Genomic DNA, 13,787 nt, shown 5'->3' with positions numbered 1-13,787 from the left:
GTTTGCCCCCAACAGAATGCGACGACTGCTTGACCTCAGAGAGAAGCGTTTCACACAATAAGACAGTTGAGAGAGGTCAACCAACGCCATGCTGTAATTGATGTGATGGGTTCTTTTTCGTTTGAAAACCGAGTGCCTCGTTATTGCAGCGTGGAAAAGCCCTACAGTTTATTTTTTCATGATTTTGAAGCTTTGTCTTATATACGTGGGTTTTCTCCGGGTACTCCGCTTTCCTCCCACATTCCAAAAACATGCACGGCAGGCTGATTGAACACTCGAAATTGTCCTCGGGTGTGAGTGTGAGCGCGGATGGTTGTTCGTCTCCGTGTGCCCTGCGATTGGCCGGCGACCAGTTTAAGGTGTCCCCCGCCTACTGCCCGAAGACAGCTGGGATAGGCCCCAGGCCCCAGCCCCCCCCGCCCCGCGACCCGTGTGAGGAAAAAGCAGTTCAGAAAATGGATGGTGTTCTATACTTGCCATTTTTTTTTCAAAATCACTCAAATTCAGCAGAGTTGGTAACAACACGCTTTGCTGTGGCGTATCAAACTTTTCTATGCACATATATACGGTATAACATTTATATTGACTTTACAGGATTTTAATATCGGTGAAGTCCCATGTGGAGTGGGTGCGTGATATCAGCCTGATTCTTCTGGTAAATTTGACATCATCATCCTCACTGCCAACATCATCACGCATGACTCCTCCGTCACCGGCTCGCAACCTCCAAACCACACCCCCACTGTTTTCCACAGGTCAATCACGCACACACACACACACACACACACACGTACACCCTTGCGTAATATCTGGTGGCATATATTCTGCAACGATTCACTTTCTCATCCGCCACAATGAGTTGCATTGAAGCTTTTCCATTTTTCCAACGCTGCGCGTGACATCCGGCCGCACGGGCTGCTTGCGGCAGCTGTTTTGCTCCTGGAGCCGTCTGACGACCGTTTCCGCGTGCGACGCGTGTTGGCATCGCTGCGACGTCTTGATTTGAGATTAAATCGGATTAGGGGAAAAGTAAACACGCGGCAGTTGTTCTCTCACTCTGCTTTACATTCTCTCTCTCTCACACACGGAATACACGTGCAGTTGCAATTTGCAATTGAAATGCTCTTGACTGACATTGACATATTGATGAAGTGTGTATGGTTATGTATGAAGTCTATTCCTGCCAGCAGATGCAACAAAATGTCAAACTCGTGGTGGTATTAAAATATGGATTTGCAATGTTCTAACCGTCCGTCTATGACGATTGACTTCTTCTCCCTCTAAGATCGCGCACTCTTAGAATGAACCGGGACCGCGCGACGAGGTCAGCAGCAGCGGCGTGCGCCCGCCGCGGGAGGGACGTCGCGCCTCGGGAGCGCGCCCGCCACGCCGCCGGGACAGTTGACGCGGCGACGCGGCTCCAGCGAGCTCTTATGAATTGACACCTTTCTCCAAACTCTTATTTTCAATTGCGCAAAGATGACATCGTGAAGCTGCCCGAGGAGACGTTGGGTGAGTGGAAGTTCATTTTCATTGTCCAAACACACTTGTTGATTTCTTCTACGCCGTGTCGAATTTGCCATTTCGAGTCATGAGCGACGTTCATTGGTTGTCGGTTCGGGTGAGCTTGCCATGGAAGAAAATTGTCATTTCAAATGTGAAGAAACTGGAGTTTTTATTTGGATTGACAAGATTTTTTTTATTTTTTTTTTTCCAAACGGAAGTTGCTTTGAACAGTAAGAGAAATATCTTAATTCACCCTTAGAACTGCCCATTTTTAATTGAGCTTGCAGCATACTAGATCCCGTAGTCATTTGCATTTTAAATGTAGAGGCCCGACGACAAAGTCCGGACAGGTTTGGAAGCACTTGTCTCGGGTCCAAATAGTCCGATGTTGATCTCATCATCACTTTTGCAAGGTATAAATTAGCGAACGGAAATGTTGGTCATTTCCAGCGTAATTGACTCCGCGGTTGCCTTGCGCTGGGCTTCCTCCTTGTCGCTCAGAGAACAAAGTGAAAAGCATTGTGCTCATGCCGCCTCTTTCTTAACGGGATTTCAAGTCGCTCGTTGCTTTTTGGGGAAAACGGTCACGAGAAGGATTCTGAAGGCTCGCTAACTCCGCACCGCTAGCTGGTGTTCTTAACTAGCGTGCGTCTCTTTGCGTCCATGTCAGTGAGTGTTTTTTTTTTTTCCTCTTCACTCTGCCCCCCAAATCGCATGATTGCGGTCAACTTTGGATGGTCCACGCTAGCGCACAATGGAGGGCAAACAGACTGTGCTGATTATTTATTGTTGGGTTGCACGTATTTCCTTAATTAGAAGCCCGCAGCGTCTTAGCAGATTAACATTTGGTCGCCGCCACATGGCGACCTCCATTTTTGCATGCGGCCGGACGAGGGGAAAAGAAGCGGCGGAGTTTCAATTAGACGGAACGAGGCGAGCTGCCAAGACGAGCGCACGCATGTGCTTGTTATGGGCCACTAAATAACTGGGTGTGCGTATCGGGTTTTGGGCTGACTTTGTTTGACCTAATGCAACCTCCATCAAAAAAAACACAACAGCGTGGCGCTAGCCCTCTTATTGATCACGCTGGTTGAAAACCAAAAGGCCACTCAACCGTTGGAATGTATTTGTTTGAAGATGCAATTTCCTCTCTTACATCTTTGAAGTCATATCCAAATGCGGTTTGTAAAGCCGATTAAAATTCTCCCCAAAGTAAACGGGCCTTTAGTAGCGAACGAGAGCAATGTGAGGAAAGAGAGAGGACTCATCTGTGTCCTGGTTTCTAACTGCCACCGATCAATCGCAAACTATCGACGCGCGCATATTTGCTTTGCGCTGGCTTCGGCTCTCTTTGACGTTGTAACTTTGCGTGAGCGGTATTGATGAGTCCGCACTTAGCGATAGAGCATCGGACGAAATATGCCGCGAGAAATCGTCGTTGATTTTACTGCGTCAAACAACAAAAGTGCATGACGAGGCAGGGATGTTTTTATTATTGTCCACTTGGGGGCGCCATCCTCACGCGCAACGTTATTAACCTGTGGCTGATTGTGTCGGGCTTCAAAAGACAGGTGAGTGACGTGGGTGCCATGCAATGCGAGTCCAGTTGGCTGCTGCGAGCTTAGCTGTTAACTGGCTAACGTTAGCGTGAACGTTCGACAGTCGGCACTTGGGTGTGAATGTTAATGGTATGTTTTTTTTTTTGGTCACTGCTTTGTCAATAAAGCAACGGGTTGCGCACAATCACTTGTCGGGGATGTTACCGTACGTCCAAACCTGCGGCGATAGGCTTGATTAGATTCGCTAACAACGTCAACATTACCTTGCGTCACCAATTGCAGTAGTTCCGCGGTGTAAGCCAGCTCTGCTCTCTGAAAACTTGGACATTCCCTGTCTTTTCTGCCCTCCGACCTCCTGATTAATTCCATTCCAGTCCCTTTGACACATTCAAGGCGTGGTTTATTAAAATCTCAAATTGGCAATGGGCTATCCTCTTTACGCTCTTGGGAGATAATCAGTCTAAAAATGGCGTCATAGAACACGTTTTCTTCAACTAGGTCATAAAGTTGAGCTTTTCATCAAGCGGCGTTGGATTTTGTTCCATGACGCCTGATCCGTTTCTTTTTCCCTCGCGAGATCTGTCGGTAGGTCTCGGGCTCGTATGCGTTTGCACGACAGCGTCTTTTGTCGCAGCTTTCATTATCGCCAGCCGTCATCGGTCACTTTGAAGGGCGGCGACTGAGATTCGTTCGCTGACGGGCTTCGCGTGTGACCCAGGCCACTTGACAAATCACCTCGCCATGCACGATAAGATAAGGCAACACGTGGAGGCCGACATTGGATCGCGCTGCACACACGCACACACACACACACACACTTGCTTAATCACCTCCTCTGGGTAACCGTCGTCCAGCGACACTCGGGGGGCACAATGGGAGATAGCAGACCAATAATGTTGGGGTCAAGTGGAGCGCAGCCATCAAGGTCGGCGCTTTGTGCTCTGGACCTTTAATCAAGCGGAGAAATACTGGCCGAGTCACAAATATCCATCCGTTACTTGAACCGCTTCATCGTGGGCGCGCCGCAGCCTATCCCAGCAGTGGGCGGGGCGCACACCCGCAACCAGGCGCAGACTTACAAAATAGGCCTCATGAATTTAGGGCTACGCTTGTGGAAGCGCAATTGTGTGTGTGTTTTTTTTTTTCTATACACTGAAGCTACGCATCATTTTGTTGTACCTGTGCTGATATTCATCTTCGGGTGAGGAGTGGCAATGTCGTGCGAAGTGATGATGAAAGCGCCATTATTTTGTCATTTGAATCTCTTCCCAGGCTCGGCAGCAATAACGGACGTCTGTGGGATGCTCTTGCGATTCGACTGACTGGAAGGAAAAAATAAATACCTAAATAAAAATAACAATAAGATCCAGACAGAAAAAAACCAAAAAAAAAAAAACTAAGGACTGCATTCAAGGTAAGCGTCCGCTCATCTGTTTTTTTCCAATGACCGTTTATACGATAAAACGGCGTGCGGTAAAAAGGCAAATGTATCTTGTGGTTTTTGTCCGTACCGCTCGTCTGCAATTTACAAGCATGTTGCGTCCAGCCGGTGAGTCATAAATCCGTCGGATGCTTGGGATGCCAGTTTTATTGCCGCCATTGCCTCTTATGGGATTACAGACGATACCGTCGATCGGAATATTTGAAGCTCTTGCCTTCAGCTGGCTTCTGTCGATGCTGAGCGTCATTTTGGCTCCATTGGCAGACGGCGCCGGGGGCCGCGCGCTGACCTCACTTTTTTTTTTTTTCTCGAAGAAGAAGAAGACGACGCACGCCGGCTAACTTGTCTTTCTCTTTCCGCCCTTCGTCTTTTCAGGCCTGCCGGTGGCGCATCGCGCAAGAGCCTCCTCGGGCCTTGCGAGAGAAAAGAGACCAACTCTCCCGACGAGCCGGCAAAGACGCTCGCACGCAAGGTGGCGGCGCCCTTTTCTCTACGGAATCTTTTGCCTGAAGCCACCGAGACAAGCTTTGCTTTTTGCTGAACATGCGCCAGAAGGGAAAGTCGGCAGGCGTCACTTCCCAATTCAGGCAGGATCTTTTCCCTCCTTTTCATGTGTTGTCGTAGCACGCGGGAATCGACATTTTCCCCAATGTTCTGCTCGCCGCCAGAAATGCCGATGGGCTTTTTGTGAGCCTGTTGAAAGCGGGAGTGCCAGCTCAAGACCCGATTTCTCAAAGCCGCCGACTTTCTCGGCCTCCCTAAGACCGTAAAACCGTCTTCTCTCCGTCTTCGGGTGACCTGTGCACTTGCCGTTCGCCTTTTTTGCGACTCTTGCAACGAATCGGGTCGATTTCAGACCGGCTGGCCGTTATTTCTGATCAGGCTTTGACGCCGAGGCGTGCGGAGGCTCCGTCCGGGCGGGGACAGACGCGTCCGTTTCGCTTGATCTCTTGCATCGTGCGATAATCTTCAGGAAAGTAGCGATGGCAAAATGGGAGGTTGTAAAAGCTGCGACATGACGGGAGAAGAAGCGTCCTCGCGCGATATCGTTCTTGACTTTGAAAAACAGCCCTCAGTCTTGAGGGGGAACCATTTGGTAGTTCATTCAGAATAGGAGTTTGGGATTTCACGTATTCAAGATTCCCTTTCGTTCTTTTTTCCTTTCTTTTGTCACGCCAAAACCAAGGCATCTTCAAACGACTGTCACGTAAGAAACGGCATGTTTCGCTCTTTTCAAGCGCATGCAGAGCCGTCCTTTCGATCATCTCCCGCCCGTGATTTGTCCGTGTCCGGAGTTTGCGCCTCTTCCCATCGTTTGCCGTAGCGTTCGTCAAACGGCGCCCGAGTCCGCCTTCTCCCGTATTCCTTGAAGCTGAGCAACCCCCCCCCCCCACCCCCACCCCCCCCGCATGCTTTTTCATTGCCCGTTGAGGTCAATCCAGCCTTCCATCCCCCGGCTAATAGATGTTGGCCGTTTGCTTCAATGCACGGACAGCGTTCTTCCACGGACGCGCCGCGTGGATGTGCTCGATGAAGCCATTTTAGCTGGGAGGGAGCTTTCAGGGAAAAGGAGCCTTGTCCGAAGTGGAACTGAACAACGGCTGCGAAGACGATCCCCCCGTTGCCGTCGGACGGTATGGATCGTGAGGATTTCATCGTTTTGAATATGCACTGAAGAGCGACAACCGTCGTTCCCTCCGTCGCACAAACTTGCCCTCGCGGCGTTGAACAGACTCGAGAGCGCGCCATGGGCGCGGCACGCGTCAAACGGCGCTTCAGCCCTGCGGTGGATGGGCCGGCGGCGGCGGAGGAGGAGGAGGAGGAAGTCACGAGGCTGGCGCAGAGCGCGGCCGTCAATGGCGCCGCCCTGCCTCTGGACCGCGATGCGCGGAGGCAGAGTGCCGCGGGAGAGTCGGCGGCGGGAGAAGGCGGGGAGAGAACGGCGGCAACGCGCTCAGACCCGAGGAGGGGAAGAGGAAGCGGTGCCGGAGGAAGAAGGGAAGGCCGGCCCGGCTCGGACCGGCGTTCCCGCTCTTCCGCCGGCCGCCGGCCCCGAAAGCGCTTTGTGGGCAAGGACGGACGCTGCAACGTTACCTTTGTCAACATGAGCGAGAGGGGCCGGCGCTATCTCGGTGACCTCTTCACCACCTGCGTGGACATCCGCTGGCGCTGGATGCTGCTGATCTTCGCTCTCTCCTTTCTTCTCTCCTGGCTGCTCTTTGGATTTGCCTTCTGGCTCATCGCCTCCGCGCACGGGGACCTCTCCGTGCGCCCGCTCCCCGTCGCCGGAGGGGCGGGCGACGGGGAGGCGGCGCGGGTGGCGCCGGAGCCCTGCTTCCTCCAAGTGAACAGCTTCACGGCGGCTTTCCTCTTCTCGCTGGAGACGCAGACCTCCATCGGTTACGGATTCCGAAGCGTGACCGAGCGGTGTCCCCTGGCGGTGGCGGCGGTCGTTTTGCAGTGCATCACGGGCTGCATTATTGACGCCTTCATCGTCGGGGCGGTCATGGCAAAGATGGCCAAGCCCAAGAAGCGCAACGAAACTCTGGTCTTCTCCGAAAGCGCCGTGGTGGCCCTGCGCGACGGCAAACTGTGCATGATGTGGAGAGTGGGAAACCTGCGCAAGAGTCACCTGGTGGAGGCTCACGTCCGAGCGCAGCTGTTAAAGGTAAGCCGGCGGGACGTTCATCGTGACCGGACGGTCGAACGCCCGCTCGTCGTCCACCGACAATCCACGGCGAAGGCATTTGTAGTTACGTAAGATGCCACAAGGTGGCAGCCGTGCGCTTAAACACGGCGAGACAACCGCACACCGTCGCGAACGCACGTTACATCGGGAACTTTATTTGGGAGTTCAAGTTGTTCAAACCGACCACAATCACACGAAGCTTATCGAACGTAGCAGCCGAAATCTGACGTGGCATCGAACAAAACATGCACGCTTCCGCTTTGCATCTTGCTCTCTGGAATTAGTCCGGGATAAAAGCGATCAAACCGTTCAACTTTTGGCATTTAATGACAACGTTAAAAGTTAGCGAACACAGGCAAATTCTTCGGGTAGACGACATGGGCTGTTGATAGAAGCGCAAACTTCTTGTTGCACTTTTGATGGTACATGAGGTCAAAGACCGCCACCAAAAAGTGACATTTTGAACAGACGCAAAAAAACAAAACAAAACATAGTTAAGACTTCGCCCTGAGCACAGAAACAGCAAATCGACATGATTGTGGTCGGCAAAAAATAATAAATACCGAGAAAGTCTTACTTCGTTGCCATTGAGGAACTATGTTGCAGTGACTTGAGAAGCTTCACATAATGCTTTGCTGGCATCATGTGGCGTCTATCGACAATGATCAGCCACATTGGTTGACGACACATTCTTTCCGCGTCATCTGAGAGATTGCTTGCTGCTGTTTTCTTTAGCAACAAGTTAAAGTAGGCCGAGAAGTTTGGAGGGCCGACACGAATGTTTTTTTTAAATGGATTTTCTTCGATTTGTCTTAATCAAATGTTGACCATGTACAGTATGGAGAAGGGGGGCGGGGGGGGGGGGGGGGGGGAATGAGGGCAGGTCCACAGCGATGCCAATGGAAACGTCCAGGGGAGGATCAACAACACCTTCCTCGCAGCTGTGATTGACTCCGATCGAGATAAAAGAGGCGGACAGAGTGCCGAAACCATCTGGCCTGTATTCTGTGGCCGGGAGTTAATGACAGCTTGTTTTATTCTCCCTCTCGGGGTTAGGAAGATTTACCACGGATTAACTCGCACACTCCATTGTCCCTTTGTCATCGCATTTTTTGCTGCGTGTCGACTCGATCAGCCTTGTTGAACTGATTTTTAAACCGACTCCTTTATCCCACATTGAAATCAAACTCACTGTGAGGAGTGTCTGGTGCGAGTCGGCGCGCCGTCAAATGTATCCTCGAGGTGGGGGGGGGGGGGAATCTGTGAAGGTAGTATGTGATGTCTCTTAAGAGTGAAGCAAAGAGGAAAGGGCAGATGGGATTAGTTTTTTTTTTTAAGGGCTAAAAAAAAAATGCAATTGCAAATTCTGTGAGTGGATATGAAGGGTAGCATCCGTGATGAGACGTTACAGGATTTGATGAGTACAACGCGAGGTGATTTCAAACCACCGGGTTGTGTTTTTTCCACGCCTCCCTCAAAACGTGTTCCAACTCAGTAATTACTTTTAAGCAATTATATTCCAAAACAAATCTTATAATTCACTCCACAGGGTCTCCGGTAACGGTTCCAGTTGCCATTTTTTACAAATCTGAGTTTATTATTATTTTTTTTTTGTTGCTGCCTTGGCAACAGTCAAGGGTGACGGCAGAAGGAGAGTTCCTTCCACTGGACAACTTGGACATCAATGTTGGCTTTGACACGGGCACCGACCGCATCTTCTTGGTCTCGCCGGTCACAATCGTCCACGAGATCGACGACGAGTCCCCATTCTTCGAGATGGACCGCAAGGCCCTGGAAAGCGATAGCGAACTGGAGGTGGTGGTGATACTGGAGGGCATGGTGGAGGCCACGGCAATGACCACGCAATGCCGCAGCTCTTATCTGGCTTCGGAAATCCAGTGGGGCTATCGTTTTGAACCTGTGCTCTTTGAGAAGAAGGACCGCTACGAGGTAATGACACGAAGACCTGTTCATACCACCTCTGCGTACAAGGGCTGGGGAGGGATTTGCAACGTTATCATAAATTTCACACAGCAACCAACCTTCGTATTTTGGGAAACGCTTAATGCTGCCGGTATGACTCTGGCGCCAGGTGGCTAAGAAATCCACCCCTGAAGGAGCAGCGCATTGTCCATTGAATCAAAGCAAAAGTGTGCCCCAGATACTGACTAAAAAAGGGAAAAGAAATGGGCGGGCCACCCGTCTAAACCACACGTCCTTTCCTTTTTTCCAGGTGGACTACTCATTCTTCCATCGCACATACGAGATCCCAAACACGCCCTTGTGTAGCGCTAAAGAGCTTGCGGAGCTCAAATACATCAAGAGCTCACGCTCATCATTCTGCTATGAGAACGAAGTGGCTCTGCAACTCATTCCTCCCGAGGACAGAGCCGACCCAGATCCCGAGTGTGCCGCGCCGTCAAACAGGAGGCTGTCGGACCACCTCCACTACACCTGAGAGAAAGAGTCAAATGGAGAGGCCGCGTAGGATGGGACTCTACGCTGTCACCGTGCCGGCTGATTGGTCCTGGCAATCTTTCCAAATCATTGAAAATTTGAGTCTGCTCAGTTCCAACCTGGCCCATCACGACTGCAGCACAGCCATCGCGGATGGAACAAGCAACAGCTCCCCGTGGTGGCGGTCACTTGCAACTGCATTTCCCATGGACCTTGGAAGGATTTCAGTGGAATTCGGATGCAGTGAACGGTCGTGTATCCTCCCAGGTAGACCTCAGGAATGTATCTCAGTATGACGCTGATTTATCGTTGTGCTTTTCACATGGTAAGTATGGACAATACAGTGAACCCTCGTTTATCGCGAGGGGTTACATTCCTGAAAGAACCCGCGAGAGGCGAAAGTAGTCGGTAGAACTGCTCCTGAAGGTTTTCTTCTTAGTTTAGAAAGACTTGACGAGTCGACCGATGTTCAACAGCCTTTATTGCGTCCATCGCTGATGAACACTGACAAAAATAGACAACGACACGATGTATAACTTAGCTTCAGCATCTCAACAACATAAAACACACATTAATCATGGCCACGTACCGTTTCGCCTTCTAAACAGAAACGTAGGAGTAATGAAAAGAAATCGAAGCTCTTTCCGTATGCACCTCACGCTTTCGTCTCTCTTCTCACAAAGACGTAACTCCGTCCTTATCGGTGTGAACCACTTCCTGCCACTTAATGCAATCCTAAAATGTAACAGCAGGAGGCACAATAGCTTAAATAAATGTGGACTCGTCAGCAAATCGCATGCCGGGAAAAAGGAGAACCTTATAGTACATTCATTTTAATATGACCGTGAATCACGACAGTTACAGTCAACAAACACAATACCGTACTATAAAATGAAACCAAAGATCTAAACCTGTTTTTGTTGCAAACCTAAATTTGGCAACCTGTATATTGACGAAGCGCGGAGACTGTTGACAGCCAATCAGGACGCAGAGGCACTGTTTAAAAAAAAATAAAAATAATCTGCACTCACAGTGAAAAAAGATGAACCGTGTTTTAGCCAGGGTTCACTGTATATTTTTCGACGGTTGCCTGTGGTGAGAGAGATCAATTACATGGAGAAACAGTGACAAACTAGCAGCGGTTTGGAGCTTTTCCATGTAATTACTGTCTGCTGTTTAGTGTTGGGGGGGGGGGGGGGGGTTACCCGTTTTTTTTACACTATGCAGAAGCCTGACATGATTGTGAGTTTTACTTTGTCATTCGTTCATGATACTGGGAACGCACGTTTATTGGGTAACATGTTCCTGACCAACCCACGATAGGCAAAAGAGAGATCCTACCTACCCACCGACCTACCTACCCACCTACCTACCTACCTACCTACCCACCTACCCACCGACCTACCTACCCACCGACCTACCTACCCACCCACCTACCTACCCACCCACCTACCTACCTACCTACCTACCTACCCACCTACCTACCTACCTACCCACCTACCTACCTACCATGGGGGTTCACTGTATCTCTTTGTTCCAGGAATATTAACCCTGAAAGTGTCTTTGTATGTATAAATTATATTTATTATTTTCCTTCTCTGAAGAAGTGATAGAGGTGGACTTGTTCTGATGATATGCCTTGCTTGGGTTAGTTAGTTAAACCAAATACCGGTTGTAAACAAATGCATCCGTGTTTATCTCTATTCCATTTTCCCTTTGGATATGTTGCAAGTGGTTCACATGCTTTGACCATTTGTATTGGGGTGGTGCCTTTGAGCTGCATCTGAAGCTGTCCCTTGTGCCGCAGCAGTAATTTGGGGCTTTATTTTGGACAGCCCGTGTTTATTGTGTTCGGTAGAGCACCAAATGAGGTGAATGTGCGCTGTGCCGCAAAGAGCGAAAATGCCTGAGTAACTGATGCTCCCCAATAAGGTTTTTGATTGTCTGGACACGTCACAAGATGGTGGCAAGCCATTGTTTTGGCTAAATGAAGCTCCTCCTCCTTACTTCAACCTAGTTGTTTGGCACTAAGTTGCCACAAGGTGGCGCCAAAGCAGTGTTTAGTATTTCTTATTATCGCACTAAAAAGCCCAAGAGTCGTTTTTGTAATGCGTTTTTTTAAATAAGGAAAAGGGCACTGTATAGTTGTATATCATAAATACAAAGTAATATAACATGGTTGAATGCAGAGAATTGAACAGTTTGTGTATCATGATTAATTCACTTTGGCCACCAGAGAGCAGCATAATACAAGCATATGTCTATACTGTACATGAAGGAGCCAGTTGCAAAATCTCCGTAAGCTGCAATAATATTCCTTATTTTTCGCAGAGAATAAAGAATACATACCTGTGAGTATTGTTAAATTGTCATATATGCGGCGAGGGGATAAATCCGCGAATAGGTGATCCACAAATTGGCGGGGGCCACTGAATAAAGCAATTTATTCGATTGTTATGGTTGTCACTTGAAATTGTTTCTCCCATTGAACAAACAACCTCCATTGCTATCCTTTTCACTCGAGGAAAACATGGAAGATTAATATCGGTGACGACGCCTTTGCTTCTGTTCGACTGTTACTGCAGTTGGGGAGTTTTTGTAACCTATGTGTTTGAATGTTGTCAATTGTTGCGTCTTGCCATAAACATCCACCCTCAAGTTCTATTGATAGGCCGCACGGTGGGTCATGGGGCCCGCCTTCACTTCTGTGAAATATAACTTCAACTTTAGAGCAGCATCGCTTTAGCACTCTGTTTTCAACGTTGCATAAAAATTGTGACATGTTCTTTTTTTAAATGATGTCTCTCCTCCTATTATATGCGTTTAGACCAGGCGTTTGCAACTTTTGCTGTAGGGTCTCATTAAATATTTACAAATATTTACATGGACAGATGGGCCAAGTCAATTTTTCCATTTACATTTCAGTACTGTATTTTACTCTAAAAAAAAAGTTACGTGTTGGAAAAATAATCCGTGAAACAGCAAGGCGCCCTGCATTATCGGGAGGAAAACACTTTATACATTGAACTGTTTTGTGAGGGTTTTTTTGTTGGTTTTTTTTTTTATGTTATAGGACAAGAATGGCGAGGGCCATACTTTGATGATTGATTACAGACTGATACTTTGACTGATTTCGGCTGTATTGTATTACTAAAACGCACACATCTGTGAATTTGCATTTAGAGCTGCTTTTGGCAAATGCGGCTTTCAAATGAAACTGTGAGAACAAACAAGTCAAAGTTGAATAGCTGATGTTGAGTTATTCAACTCGCAAAACTGAGACATCCCCTTTCAACAGTTTTATTGTTGAGTAATTCATGTGTACTCTATCTATAAGATTTGTATAGTTGAACCGGAAAAAGAATTATTTAACTCCAGGTCTGCTTCCCAGGCGGTTAGTTCTCTAGACTCTCACACTCTGTACATTAACTGGAAGTACAGATACAAAAAAAAAAGAGATAAACATGACAGCAGGTAAGCTGATTCTAAAATGGACACGATGTAAACTTAAAGCATTGAACCGACTTATCTGTTGCTCGGATGAATAGCACAGTTGTGCTCTTTTGGCGGTGAAATGGATAGTTCGGTTCGCTCGCCATTATGTTTTTCTCATATACTGAAAGGCACCCCAAGCAAACATTTCATACCTACCTGCGAGAAAATGCCTTCCACAAACCCACTGACGGAGGTCTGGTTCTCAGTCTGTCCCTTTACAAGTGGCTGCCTTGTCACCAGTCTTTTGCTCTCAACTTTTGTATACAACAAAGATTATGAAAATACTTTCGTCCATAAAGCAGCCATGCATTCAAATGGACAAGTGGACAAAAAGTTTTTTTAAAAATCGTCATAACACGAAATGCAAGCAAAGCACAGATAGAGTAAAAAAAAAAATACACTCGAAGTATTTGCGATTCGTTACTCTCCACCAATGAGTACCAGGCAAAAGGCATTTGATTAATACTCGTCAGGACCGTTCAGTCAGCTCTGGGTGGGTCGGTGTGAATCACGTACGTGAGATAAGCGTGCAACGCTAACAGACCTCAGATCGGTGTGTGTGAGGTCTTCGCAGTCGCGTCGTTAAAAACAAAGGGCGCGCAAATCTCCGTACTGTTGCGCGAGGCTGACGCACAGGCAC

General features: G+C 48.5%; 1 protein-coding gene and 1 long non-coding RNA gene across 4 annotated transcripts; one reads left to right on the top strand and one right to left on the bottom strand.

Moving 5' to 3' along the window:
- Window positions 1-822: 822 nt before the first annotated feature.
- On the top strand, window positions 823-12,540 carry kcnj14 (potassium inwardly rectifying channel subfamily J member 14). Of its 3 annotated transcripts, XM_086113123.1 has the most exons (7): window positions 823-1,512; window positions 4,338-4,479; window positions 4,882-4,978; window positions 5,059-5,093; window positions 5,693-7,174; window positions 8,828-9,145; window positions 9,429-12,540. In XM_086113123.1, the coding sequence occupies exons 5-7, from the start codon at window positions 6,254-6,256 to the stop codon at window positions 9,651-9,653; spliced, it is 1,464 nt and encodes a 487-aa protein (XP_085969249.1). In that variant the 5' UTR covers window positions 823-1,512; window positions 4,338-4,479; window positions 4,882-4,978; window positions 5,059-5,093; window positions 5,693-6,253; the 3' UTR covers window positions 9,654-12,540. The 3 variants fall into 3 exon arrangements, with proteins under 3 accessions (XP_085969249.1, XP_085969250.1, XP_085969251.1); XM_086113124.1 differs by lacking the exon at window positions 5,059-5,093; XM_086113125.1 differs by lacking the exons at window positions 823-1,512; window positions 4,338-4,479; window positions 5,059-5,093 and having other exon boundaries at window positions 4,500-4,978.
- On the bottom strand, window positions 8,770-10,543 carry LOC147204367 (uncharacterized). Its single transcript, XR_015101151.1, has 2 exons — window positions 10,242-10,543; window positions 8,770-10,156 (listed from the first exon to the last, which is right to left on the bottom strand). It is a non-coding gene; the product is annotated as an uncharacterized LOC147204367 (long non-coding RNA).
- Window positions 12,541-13,787: the final 1,247 nt, after the last annotated feature.

This window comes from Hippocampus guttulatus, chromosome 6 (genome assembly GCF_054856545.1).
Source record: "Hippocampus guttulatus isolate MCC_2025c chromosome 6, RoL_Hgut_1.0, whole genome shotgun sequence".
In the NCBI taxonomy this organism is placed as follows: Eukaryota; Metazoa; Chordata; class Actinopteri; order Syngnathiformes; family Syngnathidae; genus Hippocampus; species Hippocampus guttulatus.
The sequence above is the reverse complement of the archived record's forward strand: the minus strand, read 5'-3'. Positions and strand labels throughout refer to the sequence as shown.